This window comes from Gambusia affinis, linkage group LG19 (genome assembly GCF_019740435.1).
Source record: "Gambusia affinis linkage group LG19, SWU_Gaff_1.0, whole genome shotgun sequence".
NCBI lineage: Eukaryota > Metazoa > Chordata > Actinopteri > Cyprinodontiformes > Poeciliidae > Gambusia > Gambusia affinis.
Window position 1 is genome coordinate 5,572,370 of NC_057886.1, and position 24,730 is coordinate 5,597,099.

Genomic DNA, 24,730 nt, shown 5'->3' on the forward strand with positions numbered 1-24,730 from the left:
TAGGCTAATAGATGCATTCATTCATCATATTCTCCATATCTATAACACGCTTTATAAATATACCTATAATCACTATTTTTTTCATTTACTCAAATCAAATTCATATATAGTTTACATAAATAAATTTTAATATGTGCTCGAATAAAAATATCAAACATAAATACGTACACAAATTAGCTGTTGTGTCTGCTTTTTAGACAAAAATTTAAACCTTTAATATTTCTAATTAATCCGACTGGTCGATGCTCTTTAAAATGTTTTATGCTGTTATTTTAATATGTACACACATTAAATTAAACATTTAACAAAAATCCGCCACATTACTGTTATTTCATGTTTATCCTACTCAAATTTAACTCAGTTTAATAAATCACTTAATAATTAGCCCAGGTATTGCTTTATTTTAATCTATTTAAATCTTTTTTATATGTTTAATTTTTCTAAGTGTATTCTAAAAAAATTAATGAACCAGACAGGCCCCTACTCTTTACTTTCAATTGCATTATTTACTTATTTTTTGTGTACTTAAGATAACTTCAATCATAAACACAATAAATAAAAATAAATAAGCCAGATTGATCAGTGACTTCATGACCTCCATACGATTAGTATACATTTTATAGGTTTTTAATGTTCTTGCGCCTCCTGGTGGTGGTAAAATGACAACATACCGAAATAAACGATTTAACAGAAAGGCTTTCTGCCGAAGACTGCTCATAAAGCCATTTATTCTGCCCGGGGAAAATAAAACAACTCTTGCCTCTTGTTTGATCAGAGATTGTATGTTTTGTTATCCTCCAAAACATTGATTCTATTGTGTTTCAGCCACTTTGTAACTAATCTTAGGATCATTGTTCATTTGAAGGACTCATTTGCGCCCAGGTTTTAACTCCCTGATTGTTGCTTTGAGTTGCTTCAGTATGTATACTTATTGTTCTTTCCTAATTAGTGAAGCACAACAGTCACTCTTGCTAATTTTTCATGCAACATGATGCTGCAAACCCCTGTACTTCCCAATTGGGAAGGTGTTGTCAGATTAGCATCTCCTTTTTTCCTTTTTCTTCCAAATGTAGTAATGGTCCTTATGGCCAATCATTATAGGGTCTTTGTCACTTAGCATTCACAAACTGTATTTAGGCTTCTTGTGTTTATTTTTGAACAATAGCTTCTTCCTCAGTGTGTGATGTTTAAGGCCATAACCAGGACTTTTGAAAATGCAGATAATAACACTCCTAGCAGACTTGGTTGGTAGGTTCCTCTCAAGGTTTTTTGAATTTGTTTTAGGGTTGATGTTCACATTTTGTGCCAAAACACATTAATATGCCCCATACTCTTTTATGGTAAAGCAAAAATGCACAAAAATCCAAGTAAACATTCAAGTAGGAAAATAAACAGAATCATGCTAGCTAAAGTTGCTAAGTTGACTATGGTAAAAATCATCTTTAGCTTCAGGCGCAAGAGTATCTGAAATAGTTTTTAGGTCATTGGAGTAAAAATCTGGCTAAATTCATTAGCTTGAACCATTAGCAACAAAACTAAAGGTTGCATTCTTGAGAATCTATATTAAAATCTAGGACATCTATGCTAATATCTATGAAAATCAGTTGATCCTCTCAATCTTCTTGCCTCCTGTGATGTCATCGACCAAAGTAAACACAAAGCAAAACGAAATGGGTTCTTATTTCCTATGTGCAATTTTTAAATAATGCATTTTTGTTCAATCCAGCAGTGGAAATCTATAGCTCATTATACCCAGCTGTGTTTTTATTACAACCGTACATTTCTTTGTGAAAAACAATGCAGCACTGTAGAGTTTCTTTAAAAATATGCAAGAAAATAAAACAGATAATTGTTTTCTGTTGTATTACTGTAAATTAATTAAACGAATCTCTGATATTCGTTCTGTGTTTGTCATAAACAACGGACCAAAAGAAAATAAAACAGAAAAAATTCATCTATAAAGATACAGTAAGGTGGCTTTAAATCGGCCTTACATTCTTTTATTGCAGACACTATATAAGCTAGACTCACTCTACAGGTCTTAATATATGTATAGTGCATTTATTATGTAAATGTGTATAAATATTTGGAGACATCGTGTCGTAACAGGATTTCTCACCGAATCCTTTACATAATCTTTGATGTTTTTAATACTTTTGCGCCCCCTAGTGGGAAGTAAAATTACAACCTTCAAAATGAAACTCCATTTTAGTTCGGTCATTGCAACTGTGTGCCGTTTGTCTTGTCAATATGTACACAAAACCCAACGTAGTTAGAAATAATGATAAACAATGATAGATAAAAGGATTAGCAGCACTGCTATGTTTGCAAATAACAAGTTACTTGACTCCAAAGGCAAGCTAGCAAATTATTTTCTTTGCAGAAATCGCATAATTTTCTTGACATTATTTTTTGTTTGTTTGTTTTGTTTAGTTTCCATTTAAATTTGACTTAGAGTTCAGGAGTTTCCTCGGCTACTTAACGTCATAAACGCTGGTGTGAGGAAAAACACAGCTGAAGCATGCTACGCAAACCTGTGTGGGGTATTATTGTCTGCGTTTACTAGTCTAGTTTCACTTCTGTCAGAAGGTCTGCTTTCTGCTACAGACGTTAAATGTAGCAAGGTTAACAGATTAACCGAAAACTGGGGAAGTAATTGTTCTTTTGGAATCTCCTTGTAAAAAAAAACAACCAAAAAAAACACTTTGAAAAAGTTTTACCAATTTCAGTTTCAGCTGCATTCGAAGAAAATGTTTGAATTCAGGTTATTGTGAGTGTTTGTGTGGGTTGTTCCATTTTGTTTTCTCTTTCTCCCTATAAAGGCCCCCTCCCTTTCTGTGGTGCTAATCTTTTGCAAGGGTAGGGCTGTCTCTGCTGTGCTGGTCATCCAGAATGCTGCAGCTGGAGTTCTGACTAAAACCAGGAAGATAGAGCACATCACACCAGTTTTAAAGTCCTTCCACTGGCTCCCAGTAGCTGAGGGAATAGACTTTAAAATACTGTTGTTAGTTTATAAATCACTGAATGGCTTAGCACCAAATAAATAAATAAAAATAAAATACATTATAGATCTGCTGCTGTGGGCTGCACAGTGGCTCAGTTGGTAGAGCTGTTGCCTTGCAGCAAGAAGGTTCTGGGTTCGATTCCCGGCCCGGGATCTTTCTGCATGGAGTTTGCATGTTCTCCCTGTGCATGGTGAGTTCTCTCCGGGTTCTCCGGCTTCCTCCCACGGTCCAAAAACATGACTGTTAGGTTAAATGGTTTCTCTAAATTCTCCCTAGGTGTGAGTGTGTGTGTGAATGGTTGTTTGTCCTCTCTGTCTCTGTGCTGCCCTGCGACAGACTGGCGACCTGTCCAGGGTGTAACCCGCCTTTCGCCCGGAATGCAGCTGGAGAGGAACCAGCAACCCTCTCGACCCCATTAGGGACAAGGGTGAACAGAAAATGGATGGATGGATCTGCTGCTGTTGTATCAGCCTTCCAGAACCTCTCAGGTCTTCTGGTTCTGGTTCTGCTCTGCATCCACCAGATCCAGAACCAAACATGGAGAAGCAGCATTCACCACAAATCTTCAGCAAACTTCCGGAAAACTGCAAAACAGCCGAAACACTGACATCCTTGAAAGCAAGGCTTGAAAATTTTATTTATTTTTAAAAAAATACTCACCGTTTCGAGTTGCCCTTGATTGACACTTTTGATGCTTATCGGCAATTGTGATGGTAGCATTTGACAAAATGTGATGTTTAGCTGTTGCTTCACACTAGTTTTTAGGAAGTACACCATGTTGAACTGCCTTGTTGCTCAAATGTGCTGCACAAATTGACTTCACTTGACTTGATCAGCGTGACTCTCACACATCCCCAGACTGTCGTAATGCAGAAATCCAGCCCTTCTGTATTATTTACACTTCCAGTGAGGAGATATCACACTGAAAGCATAAGAGTGATACACTTATAGTTTTTTTCTCTCCAAATGGTTACTCAAGTAAAATGTAACTAGTGGCTGCCCAACTCCCCCCCACCCGACTCAGTAGTATTTACATGACTCAGGTTTGCCGCTTCTCAGACTCTGAGATAAACTCCTTTCCTAAACGTACCCGTCGGGATCACAGTGAGTTCAAGCTTTTTAAGTGCAAAGTTCCAGCTCTTCGACACGACAGCCTGTATGCATAGGAGAAACGGAGAGAGACTTAGGCTCTCTTTTCTCTGTGACTCACTCCGTCACCCTCCTCCTCTCCCTCTCTCTCTCTCTCTCCGTGTCACCCACTGAACCTGCAATGATGGATGGCAGAGGGGTCGCGTAACTCCACGCTGCAGCCAGTTCTCCCTGACAAGGCCGGTGAGAGGCAGATGAAGCCATCACTCTCTCGACGCGGCGGCAGACCTCACAGGCCGAGAAATGGCATCGCCTCCGAAAAGATCCGCCACAAGGAGGAACGTCCGTTTCATGTGGTCGGGATACAGAGTCACGCCCTGTGTGACGCGGCGCCTTGCAAATGTGCTTTTGATGGCTGTTCTTTTTTCCACATTCTGTCACATGATAACCACTAACTTCAATGTATTTTAGACAGATTTTATGTGACAAATGCAACGATGTGCGGAGTGACACAATTAAAAATAAAAGCTGAGAAACATATGAATACATCTTTCATAAAGCAGCACTGGCTAGGGGAAGAAAAAAAAAAGAAATGATGAATGGGTTTACTTTTATTTTCATGTTTAACAAATAAATATCTAAAAGGTGCGGCATGCTTTTGTATTCCACCTTCCCACCTGAGTCAATAGTTTGAGTGACAAATTTCTGCACATCTATGCACATCTAGTTGTTCTTGTACTTTCTGACTTGGAAAAATAGCTCAGACTCTTCCAGCTTCATATTCTCAATTCTAATGAGGTCTGGACTTTGACCGGGCCATTCTAACACACCAGTAAAACTTTGAACTGACCCATTTATTGTAGCTTTGGTTGCAAAGTTTTGGTTATTGTAAGGACAGTCACAATAACCAAAAATTCAACTGGACATTCAACCACACACACACACACACACACGCACACACACACACACACACACACACACACACACACACACACACACACACACACACACACACACACACACACACACACACAGGAGTTAGCAAAGAAAAAAACAAGTATAGTTAAATTTTCAGACTGGTTGCTGCTCAGGATGAAGTCAAGAGGGAAGAAGGCTGGTGATGCACTGATAAAGGAGGGGTATCTAGACATGTTCAGATTAACTGACCTGTAGAGCAGCAGACAGGGGGGAAATGAGAAACCAAGGGTCTGACAACAGGGAGGTGCAGGAAACCAGGTAGAACAGGCTACTGTGGAAGCAATGAAACTCTCCACAAGGAGATCCAAGAGGCAACACCCAGGGACTTTGACGATAATCAGGCAGAGGTCATACACAGGACAGAGAGAGCAAACTTAGCTTGAGGGGCAGGCAATACTCGGTGGTTGTGAGGCAAAGCTTGGGTCAGGGTCCAGAAATCCAGAACAGATGGGACCCGTGAAGGGCTTGGCAGGGAAGGTCAATCCGTGGATGGAAAAGGGTCGCAGAAACACTGAAGGCTTGGAAGGAAACGCTGGATCTCTACTGGCTCGTGGCTGTTGGTAATCTGGCAAGGAGGCTGAGAGGTGTTTGAGTAGGGCGGGGCCCAGGCGTGGCAGGTGAGCTGAATGAGTGTTTAAACACAGCGTGGACAGGACAGAACACGAATCCTAACAGTTATTTCCTCACTGGAAGATAAAGCCTTTCCGAGAAAGCCTCTCAGTGGTTTTCTTCAAATTGCTGGTGTTTTTTGTTGTTTTCTCTTTTTTTTATATGTCTGTTCATTTTCTGATTATAGTTGAAGAAAAGCCTCACTGCACCATGATGCTGCCACCACCGTGTTCTGCAGTACGTATACATGGTGTGCCTGTTTTCAGAGTCCTGTCCGAAACTAAACAGCATGTCCATCAGCTCTGAAACAAACTCCCTGAAAACCTGAGATGTGTAGAAACTGCCATGTTTTGAATTCAAAATGTGTATATATATATATATACTGTATATATCTCTATATATTTCTTTGTTTTCAGCAGCTTTTGATTAAACAATCTGACTGACAAACATTTGGTACTTTTATGCTCTTCATTCACTTTTTGCCTTGTGTATGAATGGTGCTGTGCAAATAAACTTGCCTTGTCTTAGGGGAATGTGCAGTGTTAGTAGTCTGACACAAACACGTTTCAGGTTTTTGCCTTAGCTGACTTGCGCATTTATTAGAATGCATTATTTATCGCTGTACGGTGAGACTAATGTGAATTGAAGCAAACAGGCTTCGTTTCAACAATGGCTTTCGTTTTGCTTCCATGAAAGGAAAGATTTGCGACGTTTCGCAGCTGGTAGTTATCCTGTCGCTTGGATTTCCCCCACATGAGCTCAGATTCTCCACAGATCCTGCAGAGTTACCCACCAGCCTCTTTGGCTGCTTCTGATTAATTAAAACTCAGCCAGGGGTCTGTGTGTGTGTGTGTGTGTGTTCTTCTTTTCTACCTTCCGCTTCATAATTATCCTCTACTTTGTGCACATAAAATCCCATTTAAAATGCACTGTAGCAACAACAAAAAGGAAACTCAAATGTTTTCTACATAAAAACGTTTCACATTTGATTTCCCTAGTGTTGTGGAAATCCCGTGAGAACTGTTTCAGTGCTTATTTTAGTATTTTTAATGTTTCCTCAAATAAAACATTGAATCATGGTGGATCACCGTTTCTAGGTGAATCAATTCCCAGTTATTTTCTGGTTCCCTGTTCACGCAAGTTATGTTAGTACAATGTAATTCACAACAAAGCTGCATGGACGCTGATGTTTTTGGATTTTCTATACATCTGAATGTTATTGATAATCAGGTTTTAAAGGTTATGTTTAAGTGTGTAGGTCATTTACTATCTCTATTGTGCAGTGTTTTTTAACAGTCTGGTTTGACAAAAGCTTTGTTTTTTAGATAAGTCAAACAGAATAGCAATATAATCAATCACATAAGACTGGTAAGACTACATGCACAGTTTCTCTTCTAAGCCCATCTGTTCAGCTGAGCTCTTTTTGTTTCATTTCAGATCTTATTACACAATAATTTCCTACCAGATCCAAGTGGTTTTGGTTTTCTTTTCCAAGTTTGGACTACTTTTACTCAGATATATAAGCCTTATTTAACCTTATCATTGTGAGTAATTTCTCTGCTGCTCTTCCTTTATTTGAAGTAATGGCGTGAAAGTGTAATCTTGGAAAATGTCAGTATCGTTTGGGCTGGTTGTATGTATGAGGGAGGAGAGAGATGGCAAAGTCGTTTCCTTTTCATTTCGTTTCTTCTGTTGCCTTTGGAGCTTAAGAGCCAAATTAAAACGTGCTTTTGTATTTTCAAGCACTTGAACGCTGATGACAACAGCGTTGTTTTGTACCAACTACATCCATAGACCCCAGTAATAATTTAACACCAGCGTAGTTGAACGTCTATTCTTGCAGTAACAACCTAAACAAAGACGTCCTGACGCAGTCTCGTTTCCTTAAGTTTCCTTTCCCCCCCTTTGATATCTTTCTAAGTGGGCAGCAGTTCCCCTTCCTCCTTCTCATTGGGGCCATACTTCATCGGTCAAACCTTTCGACCAATCAGAGAATTGGAAGAAGTCGAGGAGGCGGGGCTTGTCGCACGTTGAGGTAAGAAAATTTACACGCAGTTTAATCGGATGCTGTAGCGAAAGGCGCGTGCTGCTTAATCAAGTCACAGCTGAAAAAGGTATTTAATCCATTTGAAGATGTTTTTCTTATATCCGTGTTTGCCATGTGGGTGATTTCAGAACAATTGTGTTAGTAGTTCATATTTTCCGTGTGAAATATTTGACGTTAAAAAAAAATTATTACGACGTTTGCTGACTTTGACTTAACGCATTTTTCTTTCTATATGCTGCACCCGAACAGGCCCGTGCTGCTGGAAGAGCTCCATCATTCCCATTTGTTCTTCTCCAGACTTCCGAAGTGCGCAGTTTAACAAACCGCTGCTCATCATGGCTGTCGACGGATGTGGACTCGTGTGCAAATATATTCTCATCCTTTTCAACATCATCTTTGCTGTAAGTGAATTTGATTACAAAGCTACCAGAAAAAAGGCGCCGTATTAAGTGTTTATTTTTGCAAGACACGGGGAGCGCTGCTGTTATGCGTGCGGGTCACAGTTATGGTGTTGGAGGTTTCGTTTTTCCAGAAATGCCAATGCTCTCTTTTAAATATTACCTTCATTGTTAGAGAGGGTTTATAACCGGGCAATATTTAGGTTTAATTCCCGTTTGATTGTTTTTCGGGGTTTTTTACAAACTTGATTTTTCTTCCGTTGGTTTATAAGATCAAGATTAGTCCCTGACACACCGAGAACAGAAACTTATCTTGTTGCGAGTAACAGCTTTTTCTTTAGGAGCATAATTACGAGAATAATACTAAAATGAGGAAGTTTTTGTATTTTACTGTTTGCGTGTGTGATAAAAAGTAATTGAAGATGCAGTCTCTGCACAAACAGCCGTTTAGCTATGTTTCGATGATTTTTTTCTGTTGTATTTTGGGACTTTTCTGTGTGATTCAAAACAACTTTTATTATTAACATTACTAACTAATACTGTAGCCATGACTTTAGAAGGCAGTCCCTTCTTTCTGCAAAAGTCAATGTATATGCATTATCACAGACCAATTAACCTACCATTTATGGGGTCCCATTTGTGTCAAAAATAAGTAGTAGTCATATGTGTAGATGTTGTTGGTCAATGTAGGTCTAAGACTGTGGTCTTAGTGCTTTATGGCTATGTCGATGTTGTATATAGATGTTGCATATGTTATGTCTCTGGTTATTACTAACTGTCATCTTGTCAATTGCAGTAAAGCAGTGAACCCCTTGCAGATGTAAAAAATATCTGCAATTGCAGTAACTTATTGCAATAACTGCCCTGTTATTGTGACAGTAACAGATAACAGAAGTTACAGAAGTCACAATCACAGAAGTTATTATTGACCAATCACAATAACTTCTGTGATTGGTCAGTGACGTTGGTCCATGCTGTTAGTCCTTGTCGTTGGTCATTGTTGCTGTTGCCTCTTCTCTTCGTCATTAATAAGTTTTGAAGTAGGTCATGTCTGATTGTAGAGTGTATTAGATATTACAAAAGTATTGGTCTTTCAATATCAGTAGTTTCAAACTGCTTAGAGGCAGCGTTAATCTACCGCTTCCTCCTCAAGCACTTGAAGGTTCACTTAGGGACTGTCAACAAATGTCCGAACAAAAAACACTCCTGACAAACAAATGTAAATAAATGCCTTGCCTTGTGACCAACTGACACAGAAAAGTGGTAATCTGGGTTACACACTTTCCTCTGTTGAGTTTTTAAGTCATATTCAATATTTCAAATAATTTTAATACTAAATAATATGTTTTCTTCAATAGCTTCCAAGTTATGTGGCCTCTTGACTCAAAATGAGTGTGAAATTGTTCTACTAAAGTGTTTAGATGAGGCACACTCATTTCTATTCCCTTTTAACCATTTTATTTATTTATTTTAGCAATTGTCTTGTCAATAATCTAGTACAAGTATTTTCTAGCAATTTTTTGTCAAAATTTAGTAAATATCTTTTTGTAATTTTTGTCAAAATTTTGTACAAATCTAGAAAATTTTGACAAAAAATTACGAAAAAATATACTAAATTTTGACAAAATGGTAAAAAAAAAAAAAAAAAGGGTGGGGGGATAAAATGGAGTAAAAATTAATGTGCTTCATCTACACACTTTGGTAGAACAGTTTCACGCTGATTCTGAGTCGATATGTCACACATCCCAGAAGCTATTGAAGAAAAATACAAAATTTCAACTAAAAACAACAAAATAAGAGCTAAAAATAAAAAAAACAAATTCTTGAATGAATAAACACAACTCAGCAAGCTTAGAAGTATAAAATAACTTTCATGTAAACACAACTGGGACCGCGTCAACGTGTGAAATTTCCTGTCTTAAAGGGACAGGAGCGTAGTCTACCTATTATAACCAGCCAAAAACAACTTTTCTTTTCTTTTTTTTTTTTTAAACCCCAAAATTACAGTCATGGGTAAAATGACTTTGGTCATTGTCATAAATTTGTGTCGGTTAGTATTTGGTCTATCGCCCAGGCCTGCTTCACTTCCTACCAAGTACTGCAGTCATTTGTGATATCGCACAGATTGAAACCACGCTGACGGTTTTTGGTTTAGTTTTTGTAGGGCTCTACTGTTGGTGTCGATTTTGTGATCTCTGCAGCTGCGGCTGCTTTTCGTTATTCTTCGTGCAACCACAGTTGCACTCATCACCTAGTTTCGCTTCCTCTTTCGTAACAGGTGGTTGGGTTGGCGTTTTTGGGCCTCGGCTTGTGGCTCAGATTCGGCGAGAACACCAGAAGGATCTTTGATATCGACGCGCTCAACTCCAGCGCTTTCGTCATAGGTTTGTCACAAACGCGTCGGTCGGATAACAGGTCGGTTTCAGATTACTTCTTATGGCAAACTGTTCCTGTTTTCTGCTCCGTCAGGTGTGACCATACTGATCATTCTTGGTTCGATCATGCTGATTGTGGTGGTGTTCGGAGACTACGGCGCCTGCAATGAGAAAAAATGTGCCCTGGAAGTGGTAAGGCAATGCACACAGCCTTCCTCAGGGTTAGTGTGTGTGCACACACTTCCTTTCTGTTGAGAAACTGTGGGTGTCTTGCTATTAATATCAGGGCAATCTTGTTCACAAAGACATCATAATCTATTTTATTAATGGTTATGGTTCTGTGTGGGCTTTATTTCTGCTTTATGCATATTTTATTGCTTGCTGTGTTTTTTTTTTCTGTCTTTAAAATCTCCTCCAGGTCCAAGGGTTAAATGTTGTTAGCAACATTGAAGTTTATTGTTCCTCAAGATGGCAAACATGCATTATGATGCCATTATTAATATACTACTTGAAAATAGCCTTAAAACAACAATATTACAATTGAATGCACTAACACTGGGACAATACAGAAACATAAAATAATTTCTGAAGTGGTAGCTCAGAGGTGATGGCGATGCGTCAAAACAGCAGAGAACGATAATTAAAAACAGATTAAATATTTTTATTGTTCCATTTTGTCTTGGATTATGTAATTGATTTGGTGTTTTTTGTTTTGTTTTGCATTTCTTGACATCATTCATGATGTTTTAATTGACTTTTTTAAAAATGCAAAAGCATTTTGTAAAATTTTTTTCAAAAGGTGTTATACAAATTAAGTATTGTCACTTAGGTAGTGTTTGGATTTTTGTCATTGAATTACACTCTGGATGATCACGTCTACATGGCGCACAAAAACAAAAAGTCAGAATGAAATGTGTGGCTTAGAAGAGAGTATTTCTGGAATTCTGTCTTTTTGACTCCGACTCAAAGTGAAAACAATGTTTCCAACATTATTCTGTAGCTTCTTTTGAAACGATCCAAAAAGCAGATTTTATTGCAAATGAACTGAACTCTTTTGATTGCCTTTTTGTTGTTTTTGCTGCAGAACGACTCGCAGGAACTCCATTAATCTACTTCTTCTTCTCCCTCCAGTTCTCCATCCTGCTCTTCTTTCTGGCCGTGGCTGAGTTTGTCATCGGAGGACTTGCTTATTCCAACAGGAACACGGTAAAAGCCACAGCCATCTGTCCCAAACCAAACCCTCCTGATAGTGGAGGGTTCTTTACTGTGTTTTTGGGTTTTCCTCCCCAAGGTTGGACTGAGACTAGGAGAGTTTTATACCACTTTATACAGCCTCTATGTGAGCAGCCAAGATCCAGCAATTGGCGTCACACTCGCATTCATCCACAACTCGGTGAGTGTGCACCATTTTCTTGCTTTAATAGAAAAATCTTGTGGGTTTATATGTTGACATACATGTTCATTTTCCTGAGTGCTCTTGCTGACTTCCACTTCCTGTGCTTCAGCTGCACTGCTGTGGAATGACTGGAGTCGGCCTGGTGGAGCTAGTGAAGCAGACCTGTCCTAAACCAAACGGTATTATGGAGCACCTCGTCATGCCTGTAAGTGGCTTTCTTACTGTGGGAATTGTTTTTATCATCATGATCACCGTTTGGCCTACATTCCCACCCCTTGGTGAAACACGGTACATGAATCTACTTCAACACAGAGGAGAGGAGATTATCGAAGGCTTACCTTCACTGGAAAAGTTTAGATTCAAACTATTGTCTAGTACCACGGCCCAGTCAAAGTCCATGTCTAAATTCTATTGAGAGTCTGTGGTGAGATCCAATCAGACTGAGCTTCGGATATTTGGTTTCTAGAAATGCAAAGATCTGAAGCAGGAGTTGGAGTGAAAATTAGTTCTATAAAGTATCGACTCCAAATTATTCTCTACCTAGCTTTGGTTTGGCACATAAAATACCAATAAAATACATCTGGACAAAAAGTGAAAAGTTTAAATATTTTAAATACAAATACCTTCCAAGGGACTGCATCACTCTGACTATAGGTATAGGCTTGTTTAAAAGGAGTAGTTTTTTTTATCAGTATTTCCTGATGCAAGAAAATGAGGAAGGAAAGCTTTGTGTCATATTTATAGTCCGAGGAAACAGGAAGTCTGGATCTGTTGATTTAGCCTGAATTACCATGATAATTCTCAAGAAACTGGAGGGACCGATTGAAATAATTTGGCAGCAAATAGATAAAAACTGCATTGATTTGACTTGTAAATAATATTTAAGCACACTTAGGGTTTAGTCTAGAATCTAGAGGGCCACATAAAAAGCTACGGTGGGCCAGATTTGGCCCACGGGCCTCGAGTTTGACACTTTTCATCTTAGTCCCTATATTTGGTATTTGAAGCATTAAAATAGGCAGTTATAAATGAGCTTTTGGCCATTCCTTCAAGGGTTCACAGGGTTTAGCTATTCTAGGTGGTTGTGGTCCCTGATTCAGAGCTGAGACGCTGGTAGAGAAGGAAGTCGTGGAAAACCAGTTGGTTTCCTGCTGGCGGCTTCGCTCTGTAAACTCTTGATTGGGTGTTGAATCTTCAGGCGCTCACAGAGTCTTCTGTCCTCCACCAGAACTGTCCCTCTACCATCGTCACCGTCTTTGACAGCCGGGCCTCGCTGGTGATGGGCATCTTCGTTGGAACTGGAGCTCTTCTGGTAGGAAAACTCTGCATATTTGTGTTTGCTTAAAAGCAGTCTAAAAAGATAAAAAAATTAAAATTTTCACACTAACAAAACGTCTCGTTCCGTAATTCTTTCCTAATTTGACGTTTTAGTGAAGTGTAGCCTACATTATGATTGTAGATCTGAAGGGGCAGGTTTAATGAAATAAGGAGAGCCCTAAACAAGTTTGTGTTTTGCTCACGTTTTTAAGCTTGACCATCTTTCTCTCCTCCCCCTCCCACCTTTTTGTTTGTCGTTTTATTTTATTTTCTGTCCCTCATTTCCTCCATCGTTGCTTCCTAAAGATCGTAGCTCTGATTTGCAGCGGAGTGCTCAGTTCACAGATTCACCGGGCCTCCTCATCTCCTCAGTACATTATCCTGAACTCCAGCATCCCCTCCCCGGCTGCCCCTCAGTCGTACCCCCAGCATGTCACCGCCTCCAACAACTCCTTCCCCAACCAGGACCCCGTCGTCTTCACGCCCCTCTCTGTGGTCAACGTCCCTGTGGCTCAGGCTTAGGAAGCTTCTCGACAGAGTCTGATCTCGCTTTTGTGGATTTGTGTTGTTCCACAGCGTCTTGACGTGACAAACCCTTTGCTTCACTCGGCATGGTCACGCTTGAGCTTCATACTGTTTAGAAGGAAAAAAATCCCCTCCTCAGATATCTAAACCGTACTTTTGGGAAGATCATTCTCCAAGAAATTGGGACACGCAGCCGATGGGTTTCTGTTGGTCAGAAGTTTACATACACCCAGCATGGACATGAATTTCACGATAATTTAAGACTTTAAAACAAACAGTGACACTTTATTTGACACTGTGTGCATAAGACTGACATGACACTGTCATAAATATATGACAGTGTCATGAACATGAAGGAGTCTTTATGAATGTCTCTGACTGTTGTCATGAAGTCTCATTCAGTAAATAATGACACTTAATGTAAAGTTGCATTAAAAGTCCATTAAAAGTGCCAACTTTGTATTATTTTGTAAACAATGACACTAATGCAAAGTTGGCACTTTTAATGGACTTGCAAAGCAACATTTAGAGCAACTTTGCATTATTTACCGAATGACACTTCATGACAGACATAGACATTCATAAAGACTAATTCATGTTCATGACAGGCGTTATGTCATATTTATGACAGTGGCATGTCAGTCTCATGCACATCCTGTCAAATAAAGTGTTGCCGAACTAGCTAATGTGTTATTTTTCAGGAACGGCTTCAACGTAGAACTTCTGTATTGTTTCAAAACAATAACTGATAATTACAACTTGTCCATTCAGAGATATTTCAGAATCAAAATTACTTGGCGTCAACTTGAGCTTTGTGGGTTATCCATTAGTGGGCAAAAGAAGGTCGACATTAAGACACTGCTGAACGTTTGTGGAGTAAAAAAAAACAAAAACAAATTTGCGCCAGGAGAGCTGAGCCATTTCTGATGAGAAACGTTGTCAAAGTATTCCGATGGATTGCCTCACTGCAACATTCATGGCCGTGACAATTGACCGGATGTAAACTTCTGACCAGAACCGGGTTGGTCAATCACCAAGTAGAAACGAATGATTTCTGCTCCACTAATTGGAGCAACACTCACCATTAATTCTCCAACTAAATCTTGTTCTTTAATCTAACAGATGTTGATGTAACAGGGTTGGATTTTTGTCCTTCAAATGTTTTATTAGACAAACTCATTTTCTGATTTCACAAATGCTTTTTGTGTGTGTGTGTGGGGGGGGGGGGTTTAGTGTGTAAATCTTCCAGGTGGTTGGTTGAAATTTGTGAAAGCGTGGTGGGGGTGGGAGCAGGACATTCTGGCCTTTTTAAGCACAAATGTAGGAGCCCGGCACTAAAATCCATCCTGAACGATCGGATCTCCGTTAGCCGCTTTGAATGTACGCCGACCTCGGTCACCCGTTACCCCATTCGGCGTTTAGGTTGGATGTCAGTGCCAGGTGTGAGAGGGGGGACGGTTTCTCTCCCCTTCGCTGTTCTTTACTTCCCTCCTTCTTTGTCTGCATGACAGATTACTGCCCTGGTCTGCGCCATTGTCCTCCTGAAACAGGTCAAGAAAGTGCAGCAGGACATCACGGCTTACTATTCGTCTGTGTACTAAAGGTTCGTCTTCAGTGACCATCGCTGGACAGTCAGCCAGCAGATCAGTGTTTACAGCCTTTTCCAATGTGTGTGTGTGTATATATATGTACGTGTGTGAACTACTGACTGCAGTGCCAGTTGGGAGGCTGCTGAAAATGTTGTCGCATACCAACTAGATGAACCAACTCCAAAAAAAGAAAAGGTACACCAGACCAGCTGAGCGAAAATGAATCCGGCGATGCCAAACACAACTCGATGATTTATCTGCAAACGTTGGTAGCCGAACCACACTGAGCCTTTTTTTAACAAACCGCATGCAGCCTCAATACGCGTTAGCTCTTTTCTTCTCTGCTCTGTGATTACGATGTTTTCTGCGTTTTAGTGAGATTTGCTTTAGCTCCTTTGTTGTTGCAACACTGGTGAACATCACTGTCGGAAATGTAAAAAGGAGAAAAAAGGGATGATTAACTTTTAGAAGCTTTGATTGTATTTAGGTCCGATTACACATTTGAAAACTTTAATCTTACTGTTTGTTTCTTTTCGTGTCCAATCATGTGTCCCTCATGGGGAATGCTCGAAATTTATTTGATTTGTTCACTTTTTTAACATTTTTATATATATTTACAGATTTTAAGGTAAAGAAAAACTTTTTTTGTTGTTTCTACTTTTCATTTTGTTCTTATTGATATTTTAAGAGCCACAGCAATAGCCAAGAAGTTGAGTACCAAATAATAATAAAAAAAAACTTTGCAACATTTAAATGGTGTCTTTAAAGCTGTAACTTAAAACTGTTGCCTTTGTATAAATTACTATATTGGGGGGAAAAAGAGAGACAAAATTTAAGTGATATGTTTAAAAGCAGAATGCCTTATTTTTCTTCACACTTTATCATGTAATTCTGACTACTGCATTGTATTATGTTAGAGCTAAATATTCTCTTAAGAGTTGTGGCTTTGCATGTTTCCATAAAAGTAACAGAAAAAATTGCACGTGTGAATGTGTCGTTATTTCCTTTTCACCACACTGCCGAGACCTGAAGAAGTAAATGAAAGTAGTAGTTACGCATAACTCTTAAGTGGAAACGACGATCTTCAGTTAAATTCTAAGTCTGATACAGAGATGCCTTCCTAAGTATTTCAAAAGCTGGGAAAAAATAAATATATGGCTCTGGACTACACAAAGGACAAATTTAAATGAGGTCATGTTCATTGTACTTGGCCAGTTTTTTAAAGGAAGATCCCCCTAATGAGGCTAAAGTCACATGAGTCTGCAGTTCAAAGTTAAGATATTCCATAGGGATAAAGATGTGGGTCAAAGTTACTCTGAACCACCAGCTTGTAAAGAACAGGGATGGCACCATGAAGCACCATCTGTTGTTTTCATTAGTCTCTGCTGAACAATGCAGTCGTTTTGAACATAATAACCCCTGTTCTCCATAAATCGGTTTTGTTAGTATTTTTATTTTTTAAAGAGGCAATAAAACCCATGTGGTTCTTTACAAATTCAGATTCAGTTTGTCTAAAGTTAGACTAGGAACAACATCTTGACAAAGTAGGTACAGCATCGGCCATGAACTTAATTTTGTTTTGTTCTAGCGAGTTATGGTTCTAAAACTCGAAGACATTTGATCATTTGCACGAATTGAAAAAGCTTAAAATTGACCTGAAATTCGAACCACTCTGGAGCCAATTACTGCTTCAATCCAATAACATTCTGCATTACAGTTATTTTTTAAAGATGTTTTCTCTTTTTAAAAGTGCATGTCTTTACTAACTGTAGAACAGGAGTGGCCAAACTTTGAGACCAAGATCTACTTTTTTTTCTCAGCAGCCGGCTGAGATCTGCCACACGACACGAAGATATAAAAATTATAAATGAAACTATTTTATATGTCAATATACATCAGTTAAAGCAGACATATTAAAGTGACAGAAAACCTAATGCAGTTTCTTCCAATTAATCTAATTTCGCATAATTATCACGGCACTAGCCAATTGTTTAACTACTTCATGTCCTATTTGATGTTGGCTGTGAACAGCGTACACTCGCGAAACGAACAACCTCACTAGTCCAATTTTGTTGTTTATTGAACGTTCAGAAACCATAGCGACTGTAGCGAAAGTAAGCAAAAGGTAAAATAACCTGAACAGGTGATCAACCCAAAACCACTCGAACCTGCTCTCTTCCGCCGTTGTTCAAGCGCACCGTTGCCGTGGCAACCGCCTGAGTTGCCTGGAGAAACAACTTCTTGATTATACAAAATAAATTTTAATGAATAACTAAACAATTTAATGGTGCTCAATGGTGTCTACTATTTTACAGGAAACTTCTTTCAAGTTCCTGCTCCTCTTGCCGTCTGTTAAATCGTCTCACTTTTCTACTGGTACTCATTTTATTAGTCTCATCTAGTGTTGAAATTTCTATGTTTTGATTAGCTGCGAGCCATAACAACATTTAGAAAGTCTGATGAAACAAAACTAAATCGGTGATTTCAGGGACCAGATATTTAAGGGGGGGTATTTAATTTTTTTTTATTATTTGCCAAAGTAAATGCAGGACGATTTATTTTTATTTAGTGTCTCTTATTGCCATTATATTCCTGTGAAATATTAATGGAGTTGATTTACAAATAATCAATAAAAAAGGCTAATCTCAAATAATACAAAAAATCTAATTGGTCGAAACTTTTGGAATTGTAACAAATTTATTACTTCAAACAAAAAAATACTTCTCAATTCTAAAAAATAATATGGTTAAAACTTTTTGATTGTAATTAATTTTTTAAAACAAAAAAAAGTTTTTTAAAAAACTCTTTTTATTATTAAACTCACTGACTTTTGCTTGAGATTATTTAAAAAAATAATAATAATAAAAAAAAAAAAATAATGCATAACTTAACTCCATAAAAACATATTTGAATACCCTTTTAAGAGCGTGACGGCTTGATGCTCCTGCACGCCCAATCACTTCCTGTCATGAAACCTCCTGCTTGCGCGAGCCACACCTCCTGGCCAATGAGAAGTCCGGTTTGGAGCTGAGGGGCGGAGCCTCCATATGTTTGGGTAAAAATGAGCCAACAGTTATTAGAAAACTCAACCTGTCGCTTCTAGCAGCTGAATAAGCGACTCTACATTAACCATTTCACACACAGCTAAAACATTTACAGTCTTCACGTTTCAGGAGGACGAGACCAGCAACTTAACTAGTAACTGCTAGCTTAGTTTTAATTTTTTTTTTAATTATTATTATTATTATTATTATTATTTGTCCATTGAGTCTCACAGCCATGAAGCCATTGACAGAAAACAGCTTTCAAATTGACCTCGTTATGGATAGATGCGGGGTCGTGTGCAAATACATCCTCATCGTTTTCAACATAATCCTTACGGTAAGTCTGGCTTATATAAACATAAATAAAAGGCTTAAACGTGTGAATCATTACAGTTACAGTTACATAGAATAAGAGAAAGAAAACATGAATTTCTTAAAGTAAATGATCAAAAGTTCCGATTTACTAAAGAGTGATGTGTTTAAATACAGGTAAAAAAAAAAAAAAAAAAGAAAGAAAATTTCAGCATTTTGTAACTCGCTTCAAAATGTGGAGTTTGTACGTCATGATAAATTTTTATTTCAGACATTTCACCAGCAAAATACGATACCCTGTTACCAGCTATACATACTCAAATACACCACATGTTTGGTTACAGTGTCTGAAAAAGCGTATGACGAAGTTTGGCTTGTATAATCATATATTTACGTACATAAGATGTACATAAACACACCTACACACAAAATCCCCAAGCCGTCCACAGTGCTTTAATTCCTGCATAAATTCATCTCCCTGTTCATTCCTGTGTAATCGCGATTCAGCACACAGAGTGAAATATTTCAAGCCTTTTTTTTTTTTTTTTGTCATTTTGATGGCTATGGCTTACAGGTCATTAAATGCCTCAAAAAACAAACATTATTCAAGACTTAAAAACATTGATGTCTCCACCTAACAGGCTTATTAAATCTAAACACGTACAAGGGCTTCCTGAGCCTGAAATAGTCAGTCTGGGTTAATTTACATCTTATTTTAAAACCACAGCTTTTATTAGACTTGCGTGTGGTTGTACAACTTTGTGAGCAGCCAGCTTCCTTTGCGATGACCTTTGTGCGTCAGCTGTCTCGGTTGCGTAGCACCTTTCTGAATTTAAAATGAAATCATTCTTGGAAACAGTTTTGGGTTTCCCCGAGCCAAAACTATAACTATATATGCTGCTTAAAATTTATCTCTCTGGATAAATGCATGTTTTACCTTGTAAGATGCACTACTGACAAAAAGTAGACTAATATCCTGAAATGCACCTGAGCTAACAGGTTTCAACAATGTCTTCTCTCTTTTGTAGGTTTTGGGGTTCGCGTCTTTAGTGTTTGGCCTGTGGCTGAATTTCCAAGACAACGCCAGAGACATGTTCAGTGTAAACGATGACGACAAAGAAAGCATCGACTCAGATGTCTTTCACATAGGTCAGCAAGTAAATGAGCATTTACCGTAAAGCCGTCTGCCTCTTTTTGCATTGGACTTGACGTCATGTCCTGTTTTCTACCTCACCAGTCGTCTACATCCTGGTAATCCTCGGCTCTGTAATGGTGGCTTTGGGGATTTTTGGAGAGCATGCCGCCTGCAATGACAGTAAAATTGCTCTCCAAGTGGTGAGATTTCTTGTTTTGGTTAAAGTCGGCGTTCGGTCTGAAGGGTGAACTCTTCCTGAATCAGAAAGAAATGTTATTTTATGCTACAAAAGGAGGTTTACATTTTAAAAATATCTTCTTCACATGGGAGTTAATTAATCACCATTTCCTGGTAAAATTAAGATTTACCTTATTTAGCAATTAAACTCAGACATGAAATCTATACACTAAGAGTTTTCAATAAACTAATGAAAACTGAAATTGGACATTTTTGTTAAGCGAAAATAAAATCTAATTAATGGGTGAAAACTAAAACTGGAGTTATATTGTGTTTCTAAAACTAAAAGGTTTACGTCAACTGTCGGCAAAGTACGGCACCGCATGACGTGCAGGGCGGCACTTATGCTAAATGGCGACAGCAAAAGTTGGGAGAAAACAAAACAGTTGTTCAACAATTGAATGTATATTTTTGAAAATGTATATACTCAAATGTTGAGTATTCGTTACCCGATTGATGTATACGCAATACATTAACAAATTAACAAACGCTACTACTATAACTGAAATAAACCTCCAAGCTTCTTGTCCAACGTCAGTGTCTGACCTCAGAAATGGGCTCCTGAAACAACAGGTTGGCTGGGGAGTCCAACAAATCAACAAAATTTCCTAACGGCCTCAGACTAAAAGAGTGGATGGTTTGTCTTCTGCCCGGTTTAACGTCATGGTGGAGGCCCTCACTCCTCCACCGTCTTGGTCAGAAAGTATCAAGTACTCAGATTTCTGACGTTTCGTGTCACTAGAATAGAAAAAGACATTTTGATGAACGAAGGTTGAGATCAAATATCACAGAGGATTCAACTGACTCCAACTGTTTGCTAGTTTTCCTGTAGAATCTGCTGTATCGACAGGTTCATTTCTAAACCATATCATTTTCGGACTCGTCAGGCTTCAAATCGTTCATTTTATCCTTTATTTCTCTTCAGTTCTGCGTCTTCCTCTTCCTCCTGGCCGCGGCTGCAATCGCCGTAGGAGCGCTTGCTTATACCAGCAAGGACACGGTAAGCAGGAAAAGAAGAAAACATCACACATCTTCAGATGTTGGTAAAGATGCGACACTTTCTAATCGCTGAATTTAATCGATAAGGTCGGAAAGAAGCTTGGAGAGTTGTACGGCGACGTATATAAACTCTACGAGAAGAATAAAGACGAAACGGTGGCGGCTACTCTCAAATACGTCCATGATTTGGTAAGCACTCGCTGCAACGGTAGAAAAACCGAAACGGTCATTTAATTTCATTCATTTAGCATTTTGCCTTTTAAGAACTTCCGTAGCTCTAAACTGGTTGCATTTGTCGCTTAATGGCCACAACCTTTGAGTTTCAAGAACTCAAAGAACAAACATATAAACTGTAGAGGGGAGAAGAAGAGAAAAGAGCACAGGGAGGAACTCAGATTATAATTCAGGAGTCAAATCAACCGATAGTTGTTAAAATTTCAATTTATTGAGTTGAATCAATTTTGATCTCCTCTTGTTTTCCTCCATGTTCTCTACAGCTCCAGTGCTGCGGATCGGCCGGAGTCCAACTAACCGAGTTGGTTCAGAAGACTTGCCCGAAGGCGGATGATGCGATGACGCATGTAAGTTGGGATTTCATCAAAAATAATCCATCATGCTTGGTTCAGACAGACCTTCATCACCAGGGCAAGTAATCCAGAGATTAAGTCCAAGAAAAGCCCGACTGGTTTCTACTTCTGTTTTCAACAGAAAATAAAAATACCTACCAGGTAGAAATGTCACGATGAATTTCAGATGGACAATAAATTGTCACACAGGTTATTGTGATAAAAGGTAACATTGTTGTTTTGAGAACGTTTTCAAAGGTAAAGGTGAAATAATGCAACAACACATTCTCAAAGTCCAATAAACTTTAAATTGCAAAAGGACATTTTAAATATCCCAAATAAGCAGAAACTGAAACAAAACGAATTATGACGTCTCTAAACAAAATCGTCCTTCAAAAAATAAAAAAATGTTGAGACCAAAGCACTAGACTGAAGACTTTTATCATTGAGTTTTTGGTAGAAGACAAAAAGAACAAAAAAAAAAGATAAATCACAAATGTGTGCCACTGATTCAATGCGACAGGTCTACTGCTAGATACCCTAAATCACATTTTCTGTCCTGAGGTTTTAGATTCTTAGCCAAATTACAAACCTAAATCTGATTAAGATGCTGTGAAAGGGCCAAAAACAGGCTGTTTAACCTAACGTGGCTTAAATAAAGCATTTCTGTTAAGTACAGAGGGATACAAATCATCTCACTTTCAAAAGCAGAGGAAATTTGAAGGGAAGCAAATGTTTTCACAACTCTGAATAGTCCATTTAAAAGATTTCATGTTGATTTGAGGAACATTTTCCCCTCCACTGGTGTGGAGGGGAAAATGTTCCTCAAACATTTTCCCCTCCACACCGGTGGAGGGGAAAATGTTTTCCATAATCTCATTTCCGACCATGGGAGGAAGTGGGGGTAAAAAAAAAACCAAAACAAAAAAAAAACCTGAGGAAGTCCCAGGTTTTTACCACGCATCAGCAGGGAGACACCTCTGAGCACCTAATCCTGGAAACTCCTAAATTTAAAACGTTAAGCGTTATCTTCTCCTTTTCAGCCGACATGCCAAGAGAGCATCAAACGCTTCATGGACCAACAGGCGCCGTTGGTGACTGGCGTCTTCGTTGGAACCGGAGCTCTTTTGGTAGGCAAATTCTGCCCGTTTGTTTAGGGAAAAACATTTCCCCAGAGATACGGCCATGAATAGTCGACTGTTCGACTCATGCAAAAGTAAACAAGTGTGGAACTTATTTTCAATTTGCAAAGCAGACAAAAAGTGTCCCAGTGACCTCAGCGGGGCCAAAGCGTTTTAAACCCTGGTTTCCCTCACAGATCACACAAGTCGTCTGCGCCGCCCTGTTCAGCTCAAAGATCCTCCGGGACTGAAGCGCCTCAGTGAATTCTTCAGACTCTCTTCATGTCGCCCCCTCTGAGCTGCAGACAGCTGGCAGTTCTCATCTTTACTGCACAATCCTCCGATAGGTTTTCATCCGACTGCACAATTGCAGCAGCTTCCTTGAACGTTCTCCCACTAAAACTAAAAGGTAATGCTGAAACTCTGCAGTTTTCTGAACCACAAGGCATCCAACAGAGGACCGCCTCTCTGGAGTTCTCAGTGCTTTGTGTTTATTTAAAATATGAAGTTCACCATGGAGTTACAACAAAGGGATTCAGGCCGAGTTAGTCGTGCTTTTGAAAGTTTGCGTTGTACATTATGTCATACATCAGCATGTCATCATTATTGTCCACTTAGGGAAGTTTCCTTGCAGCAAGGCGAGAGAAAAAGAGAAGAAACATTGGCAAAACAGCTAAAAGTTTATGTACAAATAAAGAAAAGCCTGATTACATTTAAAATCCTAACAATAGCTAATAAGGTCTTTTCCACCTATTGGTTCTCGATTTGTGCTGCCTGAATCTCTTCCCAGATGGTAGAAGCTGAAATTCACCATGAAGTGGGAGATTTGGAGAGTAGGGCAATCTCTTCTTTTTGTAGAAGTCTTCAAAAAGGTTTCTACTAAATCAGGTAATCAAAGGCCTGTAATTTTGTTGGCTACTTTTACAATTTGCTTGATCCCGTTCTCGTCTCTGAAACGGCCAAACCAGGAGACAGAAAGCGAGGACAGATGCGGAGAGCTGTGGAAAACGGTCATCTATTTGGAGCTGTACTCTCCAAAAACGGTTCATTTAAATGTCAGCATGAGGTTCTCCCTACACTGTGGCAGAACAGGCAGAAATTAAATTGTGATTTGAAGTAATTAGCCGATTTCAGAACACGATCAGAGCCATTTTGCTGCAACGGTAAAGTCTGGAAATGAACAAGTCTGTGTGGATAAAAAAGCCCTTCCTTTCTATAAATGTAGTGGCATGTTCATACTGGAACAAACCAACCACTCTGGCAGGCCGGTATAAAAATCAGGGCTGAGAACTCATCTGTTTAAAAGCATTTTTAATTTGATCATTTTACTCCAACGTTTTACGAGTCAGCCGTGTTCAGATGACCTGAAAGGCACATTTAAAACAAAATGTATTTTGTTCATATGTAAATGTAGGTAAACTACAAACGGCGGCCGTTTCCATGGCAGTTTGGACACCTGGTTATTTCTATGAAACTTCCTAAGAATTTAGGGGCAGAGATCAAATTAATTTCTACGTACTGCAAACCTTTAGTGTGAAAGTTTCACACTGATGCACGAGACTCCTGGTCTGCTTCAGCAAAGGAAGTTCTTTGAATACTCTGCCATGTATTAAAGAGAAAGAAATATTGGAAGACCCTCAATACTTAGAGCCCTAAAACCTAAATATTGAGGGCGACAAATTTTACCTTCACCAGCCTCTGCTGGAGTCGAAGCTTTTCTTCCATGTTGTTCAAAAATGTTAATTTCATCCAATTACAAACCGAATGCTCACTTTGTAAACCACAGTTTAGTTTAATTAGTTTAGTGTAATAACCGAGGGCATTTCTATATACACAAACTTTGTTTCTACACTAAACTTAAGGCTTTTCAAAAAAATAAAAAATAATGATAATTATATTTTAAGTTTAATTTTTGTTTCAAGGCTAACACGACTGTCGAGGAAAGTTGAATTATGTCCAAATTTATTTCCCCCCACCCCCTCAAAATA

The 24,730-nt window shown here is 38.7% G+C and overlaps 2 protein-coding genes across 3 annotated transcripts; both read left to right on the top strand.

The window, feature by feature from the left end:
• The first annotated feature begins 7,708 nt into the window (after window positions 1-7,708).
• zgc:65811 (uncharacterized protein LOC393524 homolog) lies at window positions 7,709-16,307 on the top strand. Of its 2 annotated transcripts, none has more exons than XM_044100568.1 (9): window positions 7,709-7,795; window positions 7,978-8,129; window positions 10,405-10,510; window positions 10,596-10,693; window positions 11,633-11,707; window positions 11,793-11,894; window positions 12,007-12,102; window positions 13,126-13,209; window positions 13,521-16,307. In XM_044100568.1, exons 2-9 carry the CDS (start codon window positions 8,064-8,066, stop codon window positions 13,734-13,736), a joined length of 843 nt encoding a protein of 280 aa, XP_043956503.1. In that variant the 5' UTR covers window positions 7,709-7,795; window positions 7,978-8,063; the 3' UTR covers window positions 13,737-16,307. The 2 variants fall into 2 exon arrangements, with proteins under 2 accessions (XP_043956503.1, XP_043956504.1); XM_044100569.1 differs by having other exon boundaries at window positions 7,710-7,795; window positions 15,251-16,307.
• Window positions 16,308-18,439: 2,132 nt separating this feature from the next.
• On the top strand, window positions 18,440-24,645 carry LOC122822135 (CD9 antigen-like). The gene is made up of 8 exons (XM_044100573.1): window positions 18,440-18,709; window positions 19,713-19,833; window positions 19,922-20,019; window positions 20,982-21,056; window positions 21,143-21,244; window positions 21,553-21,636; window positions 22,665-22,751; window positions 22,940-24,645. Exons 1-8 carry the CDS (start codon window positions 18,608-18,610, stop codon window positions 22,991-22,993), a joined length of 723 nt encoding a protein of 240 aa, XP_043956508.1. The 5' UTR covers window positions 18,440-18,607; the 3' UTR covers window positions 22,994-24,645.
• The last annotated feature ends 85 nt before the right edge of the window (window positions 24,646-24,730 follow it).

What these genes read in the sequence shown, in the direction of transcription:
- zgc:65811 (XM_044100568.1), top strand. Translation starts at nt 8,064, where the DNA reads ATGGCTGTCGACGGATGTGGACTCGTGTGCAAATATATTCTCATCCTT. An exon ending in TTTTCAACATCATCTTTGCT is followed by an intron (nt 8,130 to 10,404) that starts GTAAGTGAATTT and finishes CTTTCGTAACAG; the next exon opens with GTGGTTGGGTTGGCGTTTTT. An exon ending in AAAAATGTGCCCTGGAAGTG is followed by an intron (nt 10,694 to 11,632) that starts GTAAGGCAATGC and finishes TTCTCCCTCCAG; the next exon opens with TTCTCCATCCTGCTCTTCTT.
- LOC122822135 (XM_044100573.1), top strand. Translation starts at nt 18,608, where the DNA reads ATGAAGCCATTGACAGAAAACAGCTTTCAAATTGACCTCGTTATGGAT. An exon ending in TCAAATACGTCCATGATTTG is followed by an intron (nt 21,245 to 21,552) that starts GTAAGCACTCGC and finishes TGTTCTCTACAG; the next exon opens with CTCCAGTGCTGCGGATCGGC. An exon ending in TTGGAACCGGAGCTCTTTTG is followed by an intron (nt 22,752 to 22,939) that starts GTAGGCAAATTC and finishes TTTCCCTCACAG; the next exon opens with ATCACACAAGTCGTCTGCGC.